The sequence below is a fragment of the Halichoerus grypus genome, chromosome 5, assembly GCF_964656455.1.
Source record: "Halichoerus grypus chromosome 5, mHalGry1.hap1.1, whole genome shotgun sequence".
NCBI lineage: Eukaryota > Metazoa > Chordata > Mammalia > Carnivora > Phocidae > Halichoerus > Halichoerus grypus.
The window spans coordinates 157,216,846-157,238,232 of record NC_135716.1 but is presented as its reverse complement, the minus strand read 5'-3'; the positions used below and the strand labels follow the sequence as shown (position 1 = coordinate 157,238,232).

Below are 21,387 nucleotides of genomic sequence, written 5' to 3'. Positions count from 1 at the left end.
ACTCCCATCAGCCAGCAGGGAGTTAAAAATCTCAACTTAAACATAACATTTACCAGGTGCCTGGCCCTGGCCTTCTTCAGGACCCTGCTCTTCATTCTAAAACTCACCCTCTCACTTATTAAGCACTACAGCCCTGTGAGGTAGGTGACATTTTTTCCACTTTACAGATACATTAAGCTCACGTGGCCGACGGCAGATTCGGAACTAGAATGCAGGTCTCCTGAATATCCACCCTGTTCCATTCCCTCGGGAGCTACTCATAGATGGTAACCGATTTATACCGGTGTCGCTGAGTACTCTAAATAGCAAAAGCTCTGCAATAATTTTCATTCAACAGGTATTTATTGGACGCCTGTCAACCCTATAGGTTCAAATGCCATCTCCTTCACTTATTCGCTATGGGACACGGAGAAAGCCGTTTCGTCTCCCTAGGTGAATTCCCTCAAGTGTCAATGGAGATGGTATCTACCAACAGCAACGTCGTGAGAAGTAAATGAGATGAGGAAACGGAATCAATCGCCTGACATTATGTCTGGCACATGGTGGGCATCTAGTAATTATGGGTTCCCTTCACCGACCCACTCCGCCCCACAAGCCTCGGGATTCACTCACTACCACCATGCGACAGGGCATCCACTCGGCCAGAGGCCCGCAGGCGGCCTCTGGGTTTCGCAGGCCCGGGGCCAGCCGCACTATCATACCTGCATGGAGTCAGCGCTGACGATTTCGCCACCGAGCCGTTGGCCTAGCTGCAACGCCAGGGTGGATTTGCCAGTGCCCGTGGCCCCGAGAATCACTACAAGAGGCAGTGTTCGTGGCAGGGCCCGGAGCCCGGAGCCCACAGAAACTGCTCGTGCAGCCGCCGCCGCCGCCATTTTGAAGATATCTGCGCTTGCGCGGGAGCAGCTGTCCCCATGGCAACCGTCAGTGCGCCTGCGCATACCTAGGGCTCCGTGAGGAGGATGGAGGGGGAGGGGCGAAACGATGGTTTCCAAGCTTGAGAAGCTCCCGACGTGACTGCCATCAACTAGCTGGTGTCAGAGCCTCGACGATCTCCTCTCTCCTTTTTGTTTTTTTAACAACTGATAATCAAATTACTAAAGAGATCGATTTTTTAAAACTATCTCCTCCCTTAAGTCCTATCTCAAGTCTATCCCCGTTATTCTTTCTTTCATGGCACTTAGTTCTTTTCTTCATACCACTAATTACAATATAAAAATATATACTGATTTCTTGTGTATTGCCTGACTTCCATTCCAGGCTGTTAGTTCCATAAAAGCAAGGGACAGATTCTGCCTAGGTCATTGCTGTATCTCCAGTGCCTATACAGTGCCTGATACAGAACAGACACCCAATAATTGTTAAATGGAGAGGAGAATGGTTTGCCTATCTAGTGCTGGAGACAGTGAGCTAAATGTGTGGTGTTCTCCATGATCAGATCTGCCCAGTTCTCAGGCAAGGGCGACTGTTCTAACATTTTTATCCCAAAACGGAAACCCAGGCACAATCAGAAGGCAGGACAAAATTTTCCATCTCTTTGGTGAAGGGATGCAAGAAATAGGTTGAGAACAGAGAAAAGCAAGTAAACAACCCACAAAATATGAAAGGGAAAAATAAGGAAGGCAGAAAGGATAAAGGAGTAGTAACCCTCAGATTAAAGTGCAGACCAGATGACCGAAATTCAGGAAACCCTACAACCTTTAAGAAAGGGCTTTAGGGTGCCTTGGTGGCTCAGTCGGTAAGCGTCTGCCTTTAACTCAGGTCATGATCCTGGGGTCCTGGGATTGAACCCCACAAACAGGTTCCCTGCCTAGTGGGGAGTCTGCTTCTCGCTCTTCCTCTCCCTCTGCCCCTCTCCCCCCCACTCAGGTTCTCTCTCTCTCTGTCTCAAATAAATAAAATAAAATCTAAAAAAAGAAAAAAAGAAAAAAAGGGCTTTGAAATCAGAGAGACCTGGGTTCAAATCCCAGCTCTGCTACTTATCAGCTGTTGCCTGACCTCACACAATTAACTTTACCTCTTAGCCTCAGTTTTATCATGAAATACCTCTCAGGATTGTCATAAGGATAAATTGAAGTTATATCCAAAAAGTACCTGCTACAATATCCTAGCACAGAACGACCACCATTTGTTTAACACTTTGTATTATTATAATGGTAACACCCCATCTGCCTCACTAAAGAGTTAAGAGCAGGGGCACCTGGGTGGCTTAGTCGTTAAGCATCTGCCTTCGGCTCAGGTCATGATCCCAGGGTCCTGGGATGGAGCCCCGCATCGAGCCCCGCATCGAGCCCCGCATCAGGCTTCCTGCTCCGCGGGAAACCTGCTTCTCCCTCTCCCACTCCCCCTGCTTGTGTTCCCTCTCTCATTGTCAAATAAATAAATAAAATCTTAAAAAAAAAAAATAGGTAAGAGCAGCAGCTTAAGAGCAGAGAAATTTTCAGTACTGTGTAAAAGTACCTAAATATATATTCTACTAACCCCTTGTTAGACAATTTAAGGGTTAATTTCTTTCTCCCTGAGATTACTTGGCTCTGCCTAGCTCTCAGGTCATATCACCCGGATCCCTTGGGCCCAAGGAATTACCCCTGGAAGTTTAGAGCATACGATAGGCCTGCCTGGAATAACTGCCAATACATTTCTCAATCACTTGGATCACTGCTGGCATAATGGCCACTCTTTGCAGACCCAGCCTAAACCTTGTAACCACATGTATTGTTTGGAAAACATCAGAACCCAGGGTACCCTGTACCTCCTTTTCTCAATCCAGTCTGCTTTGATCAAAAACCTGTTCTCTCCAATTTGTGGTACCCACCTGGGGCTGGTTTTAAAATCGCGATGTGTGGCCATATATTGGCAGACACTCTCACATGATGGTTGTTAACTGTAGAGCCTTTGCCTGGAGACTTTCGGAGGGTACGGTTACCATGACAACCACTAGAAAGATGGCAGGCAGGAGAAATGATGCAAATAAAGCAAAAGGGAGGCTAATTTCATGATGACAATCTGACCATGACAGAGTATGCCCACTCACAGATGGGAAAGCACTGTCCAAGTCATGACCAGGTGACTGTTACTAGAGAGAGAAAAAAAGAGGGGAGTGGAATTTACCACTGAGAGACCCAAAGAGGGAGAAGCTGGTTACCAAGGCAACTGGGGAGAAAGGAATGAAAAAATGGGGCTTCACCACAGCAGCAGAAAATTGCTTCTAGCCAAGCAACACGGGACTGTTGCTATAGAAACAAAGAGAACAGGGATCCTATAGACCATGGGGAGAATTATCACTGAAATGCTGAGCAGGAAAGACTCCTAAATCAGAACGGAGCCCATGGTCCAAAACAAATCAGGAGAAGTGAGAAAAACATCATACCATTTCCATTTGTTTTAATTCTACCAGTCCTACCAAAAGAGAATAGGAACATGTTTTTAAAATACCTTTAGGCTATTTCATTTGTACCTATTTGTCTCCCTAATGATCTTCTGAACTCCAAATTATACTAAGAATAATTCCTTCAAGATAATCTGTAACTTGAAATCCTCATTGGAGTGTTTAAGTTCAAGGGAAAATTGAGAAATTGAAGTCTATGTCCAAGAATTAATAAGAATTTATTTTAAAGACAATATAAAATCCTCTAATGGGAAGCTTTACACAGTAATAAGGAGACAAAAGGTGACAAAAGGTTGCCAAGAAAGCTATTTGGGGGCTCCTGGGTGGCTCAGTCGGTTGAGTGACCAGTTTTTGATTTCTGCTCAGGCCATGATCTCAGGGTTGTGGGATCGAGTCCTGTGTCTGGCTCCTTGCTCAGCAGGGAGTCTGCTAGAGATTCTCTCTCTCTCTCCGTCTCCCTCTGCTCCTCCCTTCCTCCTCCCTCCCCCCCCCAAAATAAATAAATCAATTAAAAGAAAAGAAAGCTATTTGTAGTCATGCCCAGGTATTAGCCCTGACCCCTCTCCCCCTTCTCTGAGGCCGGATGGGAAGTAGCTCAGTCTATTCTGAAAGATAACTCAAGAGGAAAGGGAGCCTTTCACTTAAAGTATATTGTATATCTAGAGGTGGAGGTTGCAGAAGCCCACTTCCCATACTCCACTGCTTACAGATTATTTGGGGGTAAAGAAATTCTAGCTGAAAAGGCAAAAATGCTGGGATGGCTTCAGTCCAGAACATATCTAAACTATAAGAATAAGGAACTAAGGACACTCAGATTACTTGGAGGGTAATAATTCTTTGCCTCCCCTTCCGAAAGTCCACAGCCAGCCACCTGATCATCATCCCCAGCGTGTGTGTGTGTTGTACAGCGTCTGTCTGTAGGACAGATGTATAGTCCGGCTGGGCAACCTCTGCAGCTGCCTCACTTTCTTTAGAAACCTGAGTGCTGTATACAGGGTGGGATGGGCATGGGAACACGGCAAAAAAGGAGAAAGGAGGAAGTGTGGGGAGGTAGAGGGGATATCTGGGTGATGACCCACTAGTGTTCATTATATTATTTCCTGTCCTCTGTATATTTTATTTTATTTTTTTAGATTTTATTTATTTATTTATTAGAGAGTGAGCGAGAGAGAAACAGCGTGAGAGGGGAGAGGGTCAGAGGGAGAAGCAGGCTCCCCGCTGAGCCGGGAACCCAATGTGGGGCTCGATCCCAGGACTCCGGGATCATGACCTGTGCCGAAGGCAGTCGCTTAACCAACTAAGCCACCCAGGTGCCCCGTCCTCTGTATATTTTAAATGATTTATTTAAACATTTTTTTTTTAGAAAAAAGAAGAAGCATAGGCAAGAGGCTAAAGGTGAAGCCATTAGAGTAGAAAGGCCATTCAAAGGGAAGCATCCAGAAAGCTCAAATGTTCAACATGGAAATCTAGAGGATGCTGTGATAGGACAGAAGGAGGAACATGCCACGGGAGGTCTGAAGGCTCTGTTTCCAAGGCCAGAGAAGAAAGTTGAGTTGAAGACAAACACTAGCTTTTTCTATAACCCTAGGTGCCTTTTCAGCCTGACCCCCGTACTAATTAGGTATCCCAAATAAAAAATATATCTTGTGGGATTATTTCATGATAAACTTGGTGCCTGTATTAGTCTCCTAGGGCTGCCATAACATTACCACAAACTGTGTGGCTCAAAACAACAGAAATGTATTCTTTCACAGTTCTGGACCCCAGAAGCCCAAAATCAAGGGGTGGCAGGGCCATGGTCCGAAGCCTCCCTCTAGGGAAGAATCCTTCTTTGCCTCTTCTAACTTCTAGCTTCTGGCATTCCTTGGTTTGTGGCAGCATGACTCCAATCCTGCGTCTGTCTTCATATGGCCATCTTCTCTGCGTGTGTCTCTGTCTACATTTCTCCCTCCCTAGGACACCAGTCCTTGAATTAGAGACCACCTTAATCCACTATGACATCATCTTAACTTGATTACATCTGCAGACACCCTATTTCCAAACAAGGTCACATTCATGGGTTCTGGATAGACATGAGATTGGTGGGGGACAAAATACAACCCAGTAGAGTGCCTGTGAGTAATCACAGTAGTTTTCATCAGTTGCTGTTTCCATTGGCAAATTGTCGATTCAAATTTGGGAGCTCGGAATTGCTCAAAACAAGTGAGGTTCCCCTCACAAGAGAGTGGAGCTCACCATGTTATAGGGGTTATGTTATACCTAAAGTTAAGTTATAGGGTTTTCTCCAGAGCTAACCAGAATGTTCTCAGAGGGAGCTCACTTCCAGTCTTCTGCAGCTGTCTAAGAGGGCCTGCACACCCACATTGAAGCCCCGAGGGCTGGAAGATCAGAGTGGGGAAAGTGCAAAAGGGAAAAAGATGCTCCTTTCCAGTCCTGAGCTCATGGTTCTTTCAAGCCCTCTCCTCTGTGTCTCTGGCCCCTTCTCTTTCTCATGGCTTGGAAGATCGGGCCTTCATCATCTTTATATCCTGATGAGTCTCAAATCTGTACCTTCCTTGCAAACCCCTTCCTAAAACTTTAGTATCACATCCTCGACTTCCTGTTGGGTGCTCTATTTCATATGACCCCATCACCTCAAACCTCGTGGTGTCCCAAACCACAATCAGTTTCTTACCCTGACTTCCCTATTTCAAAGAATCACTGAGGATGTTGGCTATCAAAAGGGTCCTTTTAGAAATCCAGCACAACTCTGGTTTTGTAAAAATGTGACCACCCAGCCAGCACATCAAACCAGATTCTTCCCCATTCCCCAGACTCCATACAACCTTCCCAATCCCCTCTTCCCCCCCAAACTATTCCCTCCGCCTAGAACACCATCCTCCTCTTCACTCAGCTACATGATGCAGGGACTTCTAGTTCCAGTTATAGTCACAGTATCTCCACCAAGAACTTTCTTGATGACTCCAAACAGAGTGCTCTCTTCCCCTTCTGAGGCTTGTAGCCCTCGTCTGAGATGGATATTGCCTTATCTTGTGATCGTGTTCACACGCTCATGAACTTCCACAAGGGGCCTAGCTTCATAGATCACTGCTCTCACTCTGTGGCGGGCACTGTTCGAAGTGTTTTACATATAATTACCTGTTGAATCTTTACAACAGTCCTGTGAGGTAGGTATTAATATTATATCCATTTCAGTGAAGAAGGAAACTTCTAGGACCCAGGGAGATTAAGGGATTTGCCCAACATCACACAGGTAGTAACTCCAAATCCCCGTTCTTAACCATCATACTATGCCATCTACACCACCTTCTGTGGCTACTTTTTTTTTTTTTTTAAGTCTCCACATTCCTCATTCCAACGTTCTTCTAAGTGTGACCTCAGGATTCCACCTTCCCGCTTGCTTGTCAGCAGCGTAGATTCCTAGCTCTGACCTAGTGCATCAGGTGGGGGTGGAGAGTAGGTTCTTAACACACGCTCGAGTTTGAGAGTCACTGCCTGAACAAAACAGGCATTCGAGGGTTTAACTGGTGAAATGGGGTCAATTGACTCCAGCTCAGTCCGAAGATACCGCAGTGCCCAGTAAGGACACAGGGAGGGCCCATAGGTGCCACAGCATCCCAGACTCACAGCTCTTGCCGGCCGTGGGTCGTGGGATGCTGTGGACCAGCCAGAAGCTCAGGTCTTGTGCCTCACTTTCCCCTGTGCCTAGCTCAAGCTCCCCAGACCCTGGCTACTCTTTCCCTAATGATCTATTTCCTCTTGAGGCATCAGTCTGTGCACTCCAGATTACTTTAAGTACTCCTTCTGGGAAGATTCCTTATTTTACCAATCTCTTCCATTGCTTTTCAAATATGACTAATCTATATTCTAGGTGTGGCTTGCTAAATGGTTTGAAAAACACTCATCATTTACTGAGCACTTACTATTGCTCACAACAACCCCGTGAAGTGGGTGCTATTATTTAGACCTGTTTCAGGGAAAAGCTAATAATTTACCCAAGGTGGTGGCAAAGGTACAGCTGGAAAATGCAGAGGCAGATTTGGAACTCAGATCTGTTGGGTGTGGGAGACCACTCAGCCGTACTGCTTCCTACAAGTTTAAAGGCGATCCAACACTTCCTGGGCACCTACTGGGCCCCTGGCACTGAGTCTAATTATTTAATAACTCACCTGATTAGAGACTTTAAGCACATATTTACATTTCCTGGCCCAAAGAATGGTAACGTTAATACAGTTGATCCCTTTGGCAGCAGTTCCAAATAAAGACATTAACAAGAGCTGCCCACAGGGCTTAAAGTAGAAATGCTCACACCCCAGCGGAGCTTCAGCTGACACATTTAGACACCTCCCCTCCACCCCTCCCCAGTCACCCACTCATCAATTATCTTCCAACTGGCTATCCTTATCCTCAGAAAGGAAACTCCTTCTCACTCCCTCCTATCACCTTCCAAAGCAACAAAGCCATCCCCATCCTCCCCTCCTCCTTCTAAAGTGAATATTCTGGAATATCCTAACCCCGGGAGCACTTTAGACCAATTCAGCATATCTAAGATAGTTCAACCTGTCTCAGTCCCCCCCAAAATAGCTTCCCACAAGGGCGGGAATTAGCACACGTGTTAGCCTTTTATTGTCTAACAGGGAGGGTGACCTTTCTTTTCTACACCAAGTGTGGCTTCTCAGCTGCCCCTTATTGTCCACATGCGTGTCCTCGAGTTGGGTGCACAGTCCCTTAGGTGTACTACTCAGTCAAACCTAATTTGTAGAAATTGTTCTCTGAAATCCAGGAATAAACTCCTGGCTATTTTCAGACAAAGATAGAGGTAGGAGTTTGTAGAAATGAGCTAGGAAGGAGCTTAAAATACTTCACATTCCAGAAACACCCTCCCTTCCCCCCAGGAGATGGCTTTATTCCCACTCCTTTCTCAGCAGAGTTGGACTCAGAGGAGCTGAAGCTTGGAGACAGACGGCTGGTCCTAGCTGTGTGGGCTTGGACAAATGATTTCAATGTGTCTGAGCTTCAGTTTGCTCATCTGTGAAATGGGGCTGATGCCACCCTGTTCTCTAGGTTATTGTAAGAATTAAGATATGTAAAACAACTAACACCAGTCCCCGTACCTAGGAGTCTCTACTATTTTACCAAGGACCCATGAATTCTTTCAAGGCCAGGAAAGGGAGAGAAGTCCTACAAATTAGTCTCTTGATAAATGGCATCAAAGAAGCAGGATGAGTATACTGGGAGAGAGTGACTAGAACTGAAACAGGGAACTGCAGTTCTAAGAAGAGAGTCCCAACAATGCAAGCCTATTTTTATCAAACAACTACTTACAAACTAGGTTTGGTGACTTGGAGGCAGTGGGGATGGGGCTAGAAAGTTTACCTGACAGGAGACTGGGTTTGGGATTCTGATTTTGTTATGTGACCTTGAGCCAGAATCTGCTCTGGGCTCCGGTACTCTGTGGCAGAGGTTGCATACTTACACATTGTGATGAGGGGCACTTTGCAAATGTGAGGAATTTATAGGAGCTTTCTGACTCTACTCAGGCTATATAAGAGAGGGAGAGCAGGCAGGCAATACCAGCCAGGAGAGAGCTGTAAGGAAGGATTAACTGAGGCAAATTGGCTTCCCTCCACGATGATGCTCATGGCCTTTCCCAACAGCAACTGTTGGCCTTTCCCAGACCTGGGGTGGGGGTGGGGGGCTCTCTGGGGCAAGACTAAGCCACCCAGCCCACAAATGCGGCACAGGGACTAGTCATGGAACATTTGCTCTAGCTCATCCCAACAAGTGGCAGGCACAATGGCCCCAAGGAGAGACAATTCCATCAAGCAGTTAAGTGATGGAATTCCATATTTACCTCCCCCACACACCCCTTGCTAACAAAACACGCTGTCGTTATTATGCAGTGATTAAGACCTCAGGCTGTGGAGATAGGCAAAGCAAGTTTCCATCCCAATTCATTTACTTACTAGCCCAGTCACTTTGGGCAGTTGTGTTTTCACTCTGAGAACCTCGGTCTCCCTCCTCCCTGGCCCGGGCAAGTAGTTGGTTGTGGTGTCCTACGTAAGAGGGAGCAGAGTGCTTTGGTATAGGCAGTGTTCTATCAGGAATGGCGGTTATTACAGGGCGCCTGGGTGGCTCAGTCGGTTAAGGAATGGCGATTATTCAATTTTCCCTTCTTGCATTTATGGCAAGTTTATGAGAGTGATGGGAGAGGGAAGGGGAGCCTTCATTTTCTTTCATTAATTGAGGGAGAAGGAGAAAAAAATCACATTACGTCACAAAACCGTAGAGAATTTTTAAGACATCCTGCAAAGTCATCGGATCACCAAGGTAAGAACGGTACCACCTTAAAGAATATAAGGCTTTATACTCTAGAAAGTGGCTTAGGGGCGCCTGAGTGGTGCAGTGGGTTAAACATCCGAATCTTGGTTTCAGCTCAGGTCATGCATGATCTCAGAGCCCTGATCTCAGGGTCATGAGATTGAGCCCCTCGTCGGGCTCGGCGCTCAGTGCAGAGTCTGCTTGGGTTTCTCTCTCCCTCTCCCTCTGCCCAACCCCACCCCCATAAATAAATAAATCTTAAAAAAAAAGAAAAGAAAAGAAAGGGGCTTAAAGGTCTACTACTTCATTAATACCTGCCAACCCCCTGTGCAGTAGTATTTACCCCATTTTACAGATTAGGAGACTAAGGGTCACAGAGGTAAAGCTAAAAGGCACAGAACAAGTTAGGTAGTGGAACTGGGATTTCAAACCTTCTAAAGTACAAATTCAGCACTCCTTGCAATTCACAAGAGAATTTCACGTTCACTAAGTACACCAAGCACTGCACCGACATTGTTTAGACATGTCTGAAATGGCATCTCAGGAACCCAAAGTGGAATGACCTGGTTAGCAACATGGTTGGAGAAATGCAACCCTCTAGATCACTGGTGGTTACCCTGAAATTGTTTTCCTTGGCTCAGGGGGACTTGGTTGGCATAAGGTGCCCCCACTCTGACATGTTTAAGAAATCTTTTATTAGCAGAAGTCCCAGAAGGCAACATTTTAAAATCAGGCAATCGATAATCACAACTAAATACAAAATTTCAGGTAAACTTGCCTTTCAAAATAAATCAGACTCTTGCAACAGGAGAATTGCCCAAGAGTTGTTTTTTTTTCTTGTACAAAAACAATTAACACCACTTTGCAAAAGGCATACAAAAATACAGTATTAAAAAAAAAAAACAAATAAAACAAACCACTGCTCCCAGCTTAATACCCAACAGCAGCTTATAAAACACAAGCTATTCAGGTGATACATCGGTAACCTACATCCCACCTGTTCTCCAAAGACAGTTCCAGAAGTCAGTTGGCTCCCGAAAACCATATTCCAGAAAGTAGAGAGGTTTTTTCCCAAACTTCCATTGGGGTTCTCTGAGGCCATGAAGCAACCTCAGAAACAGACCATTGTGCATAATAAATTTGGAAGCAGCAGCTGGCTTTGCAGAGCCACAGAGAATGTTCTACCATCCTCCCCTCCCCCACTTTCCAAACCACAGCCAGTAGGCACCTGCTGCCCTGGGCAGGGTTCTGGAGGGGCTGATCTTTCTTCTGGGCCAGGCTTAGGGGCTCCTGAGTTTGCCCACAGGACACCTGTTGGGTTGGATGCCTTTCCAGACTGGAGGCTGCACCTGGAATCCACTTGGAGGTACCAAGTTCACCTGGGGCAAAATCCATGGTCGGCTAAGCAGAGTTCCTGGAAGCTCCTTTAAAACCCACCGGGAAACTAGTCCACCTTCTGGAGCACTGGATGAGTCCCAGCAGCTCTCCTAGCAAGAACTTCGGTAAGGCCCAGACGCTGGGAAAGAGATCTGACTCATGTCAGGCTGGCAAGGGGCCCAAGGGTGGCTGCAGAGCCAGCAAGCTAGCTCCTTGGAGTTGCACTAGAAGGACAGTTTGCATGGTTCTAGTAGAACTTCAAACTTACCAGTCAGGGACTGAGATGAGAGGGAAGTGGGAAAGAGGAAGTGCTAGAGCTCTCCCTCCCGAGGCGCCTGACATCTGCCTCGAGTAAAGATTCCAAGATGGAAAACACCTGGGCAGATAACACGTTCACAGCCAGGACTCCAAGCCTTTCCCAGGCCGCAGGCTAGGACCCATTTCCCAGGGTCTTGGGGAAATATTTCTGACCTGTGGGAAAGGGGTGCTGTAGAGCCCATTGCAGAACAAAGGCCGAAGGAAACAAAAAAGTCCCTTGTGGGGACAGAATGGTTTCTCCCTCAGAGGATAGGGCCCAGAGGGCTTTGAGACAAAGAATCTAGAGGCCAAGCTCTTTAAATATTCTCAAGGTCGTAGCATTTAGAGTGGAAGGAGGGGTGCTAACATCGTTTTATATATATATATGTATATATATATATATTTAAGGTTTCCAACTCCTCAGCTACTGTAAAGTGTCTGACAGTGAGGTAATGGTCCATGTTGATCAAGTCTGTGAGCCTGTCTTCACCCAAGACAGCTCGTGTGTCTCCTGGAAAGAAGAGCCTCAGGGAGAGCGTCCAGGCCCAGCTGTCCCAGCACCACCCCAGAGACACCGGTGGGAGCGTCCTTTCCCAGCCCGAAGCGCCTCCGGAGTGTGAGCTTTCATGCCGGCTGGAGCCCCCCGACAACGGCCACCGCCTGTTACATAGCATCTGTCAGGCTTTGCTTCCGAGCTAGTGAGCTGGGCAGACCCCAGGTCTCCTCAGTCAGCTGCCTGCCTGAGAAGCCAAAGGCGCAGAGAAGACCCAGTGCTCCTGTGAGTCAGGGAAGAGGGAGAGCTGGGTCTCAAGGTTTCCCAGAACGCAAGCCCTTAGAGTGTGTGCACCGGCTGCGCTGCATTCTGGAATGTACTGTTCCGACTGTCCCACCTTCACCAAAATGTGCAAATTCCTAAGGGGGAGAAGGAAGGTGAAAAAATAAACTCGAGTCTCTGTAAGACGGAGCAGTCAGGCGTTTTGGTCACTTAGTAGCCGCTGAGGTACGCAATTCTCTTCTGCAGTTGCTGCTGCCGGCATCGGAGCTGCCTTTTCTCCGTGGCCATCCTCTTCTCGGCCCCCACGAGGGCTTGCAAGTACTCCAAGGCCTTGCTCAGGATCACCACTTTGGGGGCCTTGGAGCAGCTGGCCAGGGTGGGTACCTGGTCCCTCAGGGCCAAGAACCTAGAACGGAGGTCGTTCCGCCGTTTGCGCTCCAGGAAGTTGTGGTTCTTCCTCTTGGTCACATCCTCGGTGTCGGAACTGACAGGTTTGGGGTGGCAGGACTGGGGAGCATCACTTTCTACAGGTGGGGGACTCACAATCTCTTCATCTGCCTCTTCTTCCTTTTCCTCTGGGGCATCTCTCTCCAGAGCCTCTTCTTGGGGACCTCTCTCTGGAGCCCCTCCTTGGGAACAGCTTTCTGGAGGAAAACGGGCAGCGTAGTTATGCTGTTGCTGATGGATGGAGATGTGGAAGTGTTTCATGCAGGGGTCCAAAGGGTCTGCCCGCACCGTGATGGTGACCGGCTTCCGTACACCCAGGGACTGTCTCTTCTCCACTGTCACGACGTCAATTTCTTCACCCTCTGTCCAAGAAGAGAGATCCAGAGAAGAAACACACCCCATGAGAAACACACACACACACACACACACACACACACACACAGACCCTACGCTGGGGCTTGGGAAAGGAGCTGACATTTTCCCCATTTAGATATAAACAGATTGAAGTGAGGAGAAAGACAACTGGTTCATTTGTAAGGGGGTAAGGGCAGCGTGAAGGAAAGAAGGGGAAATAAGCAAGAAGGAAAATATTCTCCAATTTCCTTTTGCATAGCAAGGCTTAGATAAGAACAAAAGGCAGACCCAAGCCAACAGCCCCCAGTCTGCCCAGGCGCTCCCCTCCCCCACCGAGGGGATGGAGAGAAAGAGCTATCGGCCCTGGGACAAAGTTTAGCTATAAAGATCTTCCCCGGTCGGGCTCTTTCATGCCCCATCAGAATTGTAAATGAGGGGTCTGTGGGCAGAGCTGCCCTTTGTTCCTGCCCAGCACAGTCTGCACTTGGGGAATTGTTACTTTTCACAAGTTATAAATCCTATTATTCCTCCACCTCTCAATTCTGCCATCCTTTTCAGCTGAAGATTCCGAGAAGGGAGGGCTACAACCCATCCCTCCTCACCCACAGGGGGAGGGAACGGGTTTCCCTCAGGAGCATTTTGCTCCTGGTTTCAATGGGTTTCTAGTCATCCATCATTTATAGGTCGCCTGCCCCACCCCCTTCCCTGGACCAGAAGAGGGTTGGATTTGTATCCGCCTGTCGGCAAAAGCTGCTGGAACTTCACAAAGGTACAAGCAAACATTTCCAAGCGACCTGTGCGGGGGACAGGGAACTGAGCAGCAACAGACTGTCCCAATACAAGGGCCAAAACACCAGGGACCTGGAGGCGCCTGGAAATGCCCCCGTCATTCCCTGGCTCAAAGGTCTCTTAGGCTACCCAACCACGGAGAGGTGCAAATAGGGGACCTCCTTCCTGCTTCACGCATTTTGCAGCCCCCACATAGAAGGCCACCTTAATGCATTTCAGCCTGACAACAGAAGAGCTCAGTTCTCGGCCTCTTTTGAGTATCAGGATGCTTGAGCCCCTTTGTCAGGAAGGCTTCCATTGTGTGGACAATCGCATTATTTCTCCATTAATAAAACCTGACCATTCAGCCCTCCTGGCCACAAAGCCTGTGATTGGCTGGCTAAGCTGTGTTTGGAATGCTGTTTTACCCAGCCCCTAGCCCCTATTGGCTGAGCCTTGCCGTCAGTCACTCTCCCCACTCCCCCCTCTTTATTGTTTGCAATCTGTTGCATTTTGTTCTGGGCCATGTGGCCTGTGAGTGAACCAGGAGCTTGCAAACAGGTTCAGGTTAAAGGGCAAGTCAGAAAATGATTCAGGAGGCTTCCCCACATCCCAAACCTTTAATATTTCAGTGTTAAACCTCATAGCTGGTAAGGTTCTGCCTAAGGAAGAAATAATGTAAGACACCATTCTTTTCAGAGATGGTCTAACTCTACCCAGACAAGGAAATGGCCTCAGCTGGACAATCAAGTCCAACCCTCTCGTGTGCAGGAGAAACTGAGATCCAGATCAGCCATGTCCGCATATCACCTTTGTAATGTTCTGGATCTCAAACTAAGATCTCCAACTCCCCAGACAATGCGCTTTCCACTCTATCACTCCATCAGCTTTTGTAGAGATACATCTTTATTGGTTTCTTGATCTCAAAACTCCCATTCCAGCCATTAAACAAACATGAGCTCTTGGTGTTGAAAGCAAGCAGGTTAAAAATGACCTTAACACAGTGGACCAAAAAAAATTGACTTTTAATTTCTTGTTAACCTTATTTTTCCCCTCAAGCGTATGACAACTTCCATACCCACTCCCCAGTTCCCTCTCAATCGGTCATGTAAAAGTTATTCTTTTTAAAAGCTACTGCGAGTTTTCTAGGTCCGGATTTACCTGATGCTAGTCAGTTGGCACCCTATAGAAGCACCCTCTCCAGTCTCTCTCCTGGTTAGAGGTCTAAGAGGCTAGGCTAAGAATATCATAGTTTGGTGGCACAGGATGCTCAAAGTCTGCCCTTAGTGAGGTTTAAATTTGCATCCAAGGGTGGAGGAGGAAGCTGGTTCCATATCTGTGACCCCAGCACCTAGCTCAGAGCTTGGTACCAAGCAGGGGCCAAAGAACATTTGTTGAATGCAAGGATGCAGCTAACCAGAGCCTACAGGTGAAATTAGGAGGGAGCTAGAGGAACATCTTCCCAACTCAGACCAAAGCAACAAAGCAAGGTGTAGCCCTGCCGGGATAAGCTACCATGAAGACCCTGGAAACATCAAGGAAGTGCCTGGTTGCAACGGACGGTTGGGCAAAAGAAGATGGGGCTCAGTTCTAGTGATTTCCTATTTCTAAGCCTCAGTTTTTCCATCTGTTAATGGGGAGCGTTCATTGCTCTGCTGCCTGTCTGGTGAGTGATTGTGTGGGGCACAAATGGTAAAGGGTGGGTGGGGTGCAAGGGGAGGGCATTATTGGCATTTTAAAGTAAAGCAGACAGGAAACTAGATTTTTTAAAGGGTGAAGGCTTTGGCTTTGCACAAAAGGCTCTTCAGCTTCCTCTCTCCCTAGGGGAGTGTGAGTTTCCCCAGGGAAAGTGGCAGCAACAAAAAACTTGAAGCCTGGAGTCACCTTTAAGGGACCCCTTCCAGCCTCCGGAGGACAGAAATCCCCTACAGTCCAATCCTAGTATTGTCCACTCTAAGCGCTAAGCCTCACCCTGTCTCCCTTGTCCCCTGGGGCTTCAATCATCATCAAAAGGACGCTGGCTCCCACGCCACTTCTTCAAACTGTTTACTAACACACCCACGTGCCAGACAGACACCGCCGGGGGCTACACCGGCAGCTTCAGCCAGAGAAAGGGGGAGGTGGCCGAAGGGCTTGCGAAGACCCAATGCCGGCAGAGTTTTGGCCACCCTTTGGGTGCCCCCCTCTTGGATGGCCCGGGGCGGTCCTTACCCGAGTCGCTTGGGCTCTCGGACCCCGAGCAGGCCTGGGTCTTGGGCTCGCCCAGCGGACCGGGGACAGCGGGAGCCGGGTTGCCGGCTTCGAGGCTGGGAGCGCAGTCTGGGGCGGCGGGCGCCTTGGGCGGGTTCCCCCGGGGTGCGCCGGCGGCGAGCCGGTCGCTCACCGCTCTCTCTAGTCGTTCCCGGGCGGAGAAGCCGCTCCACATGCAGTCACGGCGGATGATGGAGGCGTAGTTCCTGCCCCAGGCTTTCGAATGGCCCCGGGATTCCGCCTCTTCCCCGGCGCCCCCTCCGGGCCAAGGCTCCGAGGGACCAATTCCGGGGGCTGAGTCCCCGGCGCCTGGACCCGAGCCCCAGAGCGGCGACGTGGGGGGCGACGGCACCAGCTCGAATTTCTTCCAGATGTCCTCACTGGGCGCCGTGGAGCGGTAGAAATCTTCCCCGCAGTCATAGTCGTAGAAATAGTGCTGGTACGAGTCGAAGTCCATGTCCGCTCCCTGCGGGAGGGAAGGGGACTGGCTGATGGGGTGCGGGCCGGGGAAGGAGGCGTCCCCAGGTCCCCCAGCACAGCACAGCTGCCAGGCTCTCGTCCCTCCCCAACCTCCCGGCTGGCAGCCCGCGCCCTTCCCTCGCGTCCCGGGAAGCCCAGCCCTGGGTCGGCGTGCCCAGGGAAGCGGCTCACAGCGCGCGGACTCGGCTGCGGGGAGCGAGTTCAAAGCAAACTTTGCCAGCGCCGCCCGGAGCGCAGCTCCCAGGGCCCGGCCGGGCCGGGCGGGGGCGCGTGGTGCCCAGGAGGCAGCCTGCAGCCCGCCCCCCGGCTGCCCGTAGCCTCACCTCCCTCCGGCAGCCCGCCACCTGGAGCTGACCGGCTCCCCGCCGGCTCGGGGCAGCCCGGCAGCCCGCACACAGGCACATGCGCGCCACCGAGCGCGCGGCCCGCACTCAAGAGCGCGCCCCCCTTCGCGCGCGTCCCCGCCCTCGCTCGCGCACGACAGCCCGGACGCTCCCGGGATCGGCGCGGGAGCGCGAGATGCAGGCGCATTGTTTCCGGCTGCCTTATATCTCGTCGCGCGCCCGGGGCTCTGGGGCCGGGGGCGGACCCTACGGGACAGACCCCGCCCCCCGACCCGCCCCCGCCCCGCCGCCGACAGGTGGGGGCGGTGGAGTCTCCGCCCCACCCCTCCTGGCTGCTCTCTGCGGCTCTACTCTATTCCCTGGACGCCCCCCCAAAATGAATTGCACGCTGGGTCATGCAGGGCAGGCAGCGAGCTGACACAGTTTGAGGGTCGTCTAGTGGAGGCGTGACTCTTCAGCTAGGCTTGGGCCGTCCCCAGCACGCAAACTAAGGCCGCACTCCTTGCCCACTCCGGGCTAGGGAATAGGGCTACCCCCTGCCCCGCCCCTCGAGCCCGCTTGGCGGGCTTATTTCAGGTGCTTCTGACCCGCGGTCGGGGTGTAGGTGGGGGAACTGGCGCACCTCCACCGCGCCACCTGGCGGCCCTCAGCCCGGAAGTGGGGCTGGTCCCGGGTATCCTCTTTATCACCTGTTGGCCAGTTTCTTCACCGCGGTGGTCCAAATCTGGGCCTCAGAGAGGCGAGGTAGGAAGATTCCGGACTTTGGAGCATGAAACTTAACCTTTCTGAGCTTCAGTTTCATCTATAAAATAAAGGGATGGTAATACTTACCTTACAGGGGTATTGTGAGGCTTTCTTTAAGACGATAGAGTAGGGAAGGTACTAGGCCAAGAAGAGAGGCAAGTAAAACAGACTTAGCCCCTGGTGTACTGGTGGTAAGGAGAACTTTTTCCCAGGGTCTAGGTCTGGGCTGAATCTCCCTTCCCTCGCACCACACACAAAACAGCTCTGTAGGAGCTATAGTACTAGAGGAAAGAAAATGGGGATTTGGAGTCAAGAAGCTTCATTCAAGCCTTTGCTTTGCTATTTGCTAGCTGTGGGGCCAAGTCACTTGAAGCCTCTGTTTGCTCATCTGTAAAATGGGACCATTGCTTGCAGTTGCATCTATGGCCAAAATGATGGACATATAAGCCCTCTGAAACGTCATCCATCTTCTATGCCTTTCGTGGGAAAAGAAAAACTAAACTATATGGTCATTCTATTTAGGCCAAGTAAAGTAATTTGGGTTAGCAACCAATACATACATCTAGAATACATACATACATACATACATACATCTAGAATGTTCTATGTGGCATTCAAGGTCTGGTCGCTGTCTACAATCAGCAGCCAGATTGCCTGCTGTCTCTTTTCCTCCCATTCCTGTGGTCTAAGAACACCGAAGTACTCACTGTTGACATCCCAGCAGAGGGAAGTGAGAAGTGCAAGCAATTCACTGTGGTTGGAGCATACACAAAGTGTGAGTTGATGTATGGGTTGGGAGAAAAGGCAGGGAAGATGACACCCTCAGTTTTGAATATATTGGGTCTAAAATGCGTGGGACACCTTTGAAGGCAGCAACTAGTTCTTACTAGCTTTGTAGCCTCAGTCCCTAGAACAGCTTCTGGCAGATATTTGTGGACTTAGTGACTTAGCCAACTAGATTTTATTGAGACAGCCTGTGTGCCCTGCTTTGTTCTGAATGAAGGTGCAGATCAGAAAGGTTCCAGGTTTGGTTGCAGTCCTAAGGCAGAGGGTTTGGAACTGCCTTTTGTCAACTTGCTCTCTGGTCCACAGATGTCTGAGATGGGTGCTGTACCAGTCAGGATTCTTGGTTCCACATGACAGAAAACAACCCTAGATAAATTTAAGAATAAAATAACTTTATTGGAAGGATTTGGGATATAGAATCCACAGGAGGTTGGGATTCTATGCTTGGAAAATGGGTGTTCTTTCTCTATCTAGATGAAAGTCCTTACTCAACAGCCCTTCCCTATGATTCATTGTAATAGGTGATACCTGGGGGCACCCACGAGGTGACCCCACCTCAAAAACTAGGATAAAGGAAATTGTCTCTGAGACAAGGGCTGCTCCTTCACTTTGCACACTTTTTTAGGGGGGCAGGAATCAAACCATTTTATTGAGAGGTTTCGGGGAAAGGTCGAAGAGGAGGAGGACAATGCGATCCGACATCCCTGGCCGGGCTAGAATCTTGCCTTTCCAGCTTCACAGTGGCCGAAAGCTATATGCTTTGTTTAATGTCTGTCTTCCTTACCAGACTGTAAGCTTAATGAGGGCGGAGACAAATGTCAGTCTTGTTGGCCACTCATAACTCCAGGGCTTAGAGTAGCGCCTAGCACATCATGGGTGCTTTGTAAATGTGTTGTCTGTTTGACTGGACATAAGCTTCTACTGTTGTAAAGTAGAGATGTGCCAACCTACCTGATGGAGACAGAGTATCTGTCAGGCCCATTCTAGACTGTAACCTGAATAAAGGTATTTTTTTTTAAGATTTTATTTATTTATTGGAAAGAGAGAGAGCAAGCAGGGATGGGGGGAGGTGCAGAGGGAGAGGAAGAAGCTGACTCCCTGCTGAGCAGGGAGCCCAATAAGGGGCTGATAGGGGCTTGATCCCAGGACCCCAAGATCATGACCTGAGCTGCAGGTGCTTAACCGACTGAGCCACCCAGGTGCCTCCTGAATAAAGGCATTAAAGCAGCTTAAAGATAGAAGGTGCCAGTTCGGAGGAATCTAGATAGCCAATGAAGCAGAGAGCAGTACGAGTTGTCAAGGCAATTACTAGAGTGTCTATCCTAGTGGGACAAAGATGCTTGTCCAGGAACAAGGGAGATGGAGGCCTCATTCTTTGAAACCACTCAACTCACCCCCCACTTCACTTGTGCTTTGGATCACCAAGCAGCCTGCTGAAAATCACTCTATTCCCTAGGTAGATCCGCCCATAGGGAGAGACTGCACTCATCAGTGAACGAGAAGATCTAGTCTGCTTCAAAGCCTTGTTTCCCCTTATAAATTAATGAATTGGCATCTGATTTTGAAATGTCAGTCTCATGAGCCTGGTTAATGTGTGTCTGTTCCATAGAGATGCTGCTGATTTTAGGGCTAACAGCTTTGTTCTCTGAGGTGATAGCTGGACCCAGGATGGTGATATGAATTCCCCAAGATAACAAATGCTACCTTAGGAACACTCAATTTTTTCACTTTCTTTTATTTTTCTTAAAACATTTTAAACCAAAATAATACATGTACATGGTTTTAAAAAATCAACTAAGTGTATGACAAGGTTACAAAAAAAAAAAAAAGGTTGTCTTCTGCCCTGCCCTCACCACCCCTGATTCTCAGTCCCCAAAGGCAACTACCCTTTTAGCTGTTTTTTGTCCCTAATATTTACTTCCATATTTTGACCAATATAATCTATTTCTCCTGATTTTTAAATTCCTATTGACATTCTACAATAGAAGATGTAACTCTTATATTTCCCTTCTCACCCCCACATACTTGGCCTTCCCTTATTCTCCCAGTTAGATTTTTAAATATTAAATATTTACAGTATTTTGACTATATGACGATGGAGCACTCTGACTACATTTCCCTTCTTGCACAATTTTTTTCAGAGTTAAAGAGTTTCATTTTTTTTCTTTTGTGTAGATTTCTATTTATATATGATGAATTTAACCCTACACATTCCCACCTGAGCTACAAAGATCACTTCATGCGGTCAAATCCATCAAGCAAGTAATCAGTCTATCAGTTCCGTTTTTTTTCTTGGAAACATACTCCTTGGAACCCTTTATCTTCCTGTTCTAATCTGAATTTCTTGATTGAGTCTAGGTCTACTTCACAATTGTTATTCAGCAACTTCCCTTCACCATCATCCTGAAAATTCCCTTTGCTTCTCTCCTACGTCAGCTCCCCTGTTTTCTGGAACTCATTGCTTTTTCTTTCTTGATTTACTTCCTCACACTGTTGGAGCACACCCTTCTGCAGCTGCCTGAGAAAAGGTCCTTGGGAAGTAAAATTTTTGAGACTTTGCGTTTCTGAAATTGTCTTTATTACACCTTCATCTTTGGTTGATAGTATGGTTGGGTATAGAATACCAGATTAGAATTAATTTTCCCTCAAAAATTTGAAGGTATTGCTTTCCTGTTTCTTGGCAACCAATGTTGTCATTGAGGTTGATATCATTTGAAGTTTATTTATTTTTAAGTAATTTCTACACCTAGTATGGGGCTCGAACTCACAAACCCAAGATCAAGAGTCACATGCTCTTCTGGCTGAGCCAGCCAGTCACCCAAGTTTGATATCATTTAGGTGACCTGTTTCTCTCTCTGGAAGCTTTTAGGGTACATTCTTTGTCTCTGACATTCTGAATTTTTTCATTGATATGCCTTGGTGTGGGACTGTTGTATAATAAAGAATTTGATTGGCCCTTGTCTCCAGTCCCTGGGAGGTAGCCTCTATATCCCTGGAATTTGCCAAGCAATAGGACTTTGTTTATTATTCATAATGGGCCCTGATAGTTTATGCTA

At 48.4% G+C, this 21,387-nt stretch overlaps 2 protein-coding genes across 7 annotated transcripts in view; both read right to left on the bottom strand.

The window, feature by feature from the left end:
• Positions 1–21,387, bottom strand: part of TRIT1 (tRNA isopentenyltransferase 1) — a 196,679-nt gene that overhangs the window by 55,391 nt on the left and 119,901 nt on the right. For both annotated transcript variants that reach the window (XM_078073341.1, XM_036102827.2), the window contains exon 2: positions 702–891. In XM_078073341.1, coding sequence (XP_077929467.1) covers positions 702–875 — 174 coding nt within the window. In that variant the 5' untranslated portion in view covers positions 876–891. The remainder of the gene's footprint in view (positions 1–701; positions 892–21,387) is intronic.
• Positions 10,386–21,387, bottom strand: part of MYCL (MYCL proto-oncogene, bHLH transcription factor) — a 91,166-nt gene continuing 80,164 nt past the window's right edge. For 4 of the 5 annotated variants that reach the window (XM_078073345.1, XM_078073342.1, XM_078073343.1 and 1 more), the window contains 3 exons: positions 17,491–17,603; positions 15,939–16,443; positions 10,386–12,967 (listed from right to left, as the gene is read on the bottom strand). In XM_078073345.1, coding sequence (XP_077929471.1) covers positions 12,369–12,967; positions 15,939–16,434 — 1,095 coding nt within the window. In that variant the 5' untranslated portion in view covers positions 16,435–16,443; positions 17,491–17,603 and the 3' untranslated portion in view covers positions 10,386–12,368. Of the gene's footprint in view, positions 12,968–15,938; positions 16,444–16,780; positions 16,988–17,490; positions 17,604–21,387 lie in introns of those variants that run through there. The other variant, XM_036102839.2, reaches the window with a different exon arrangement.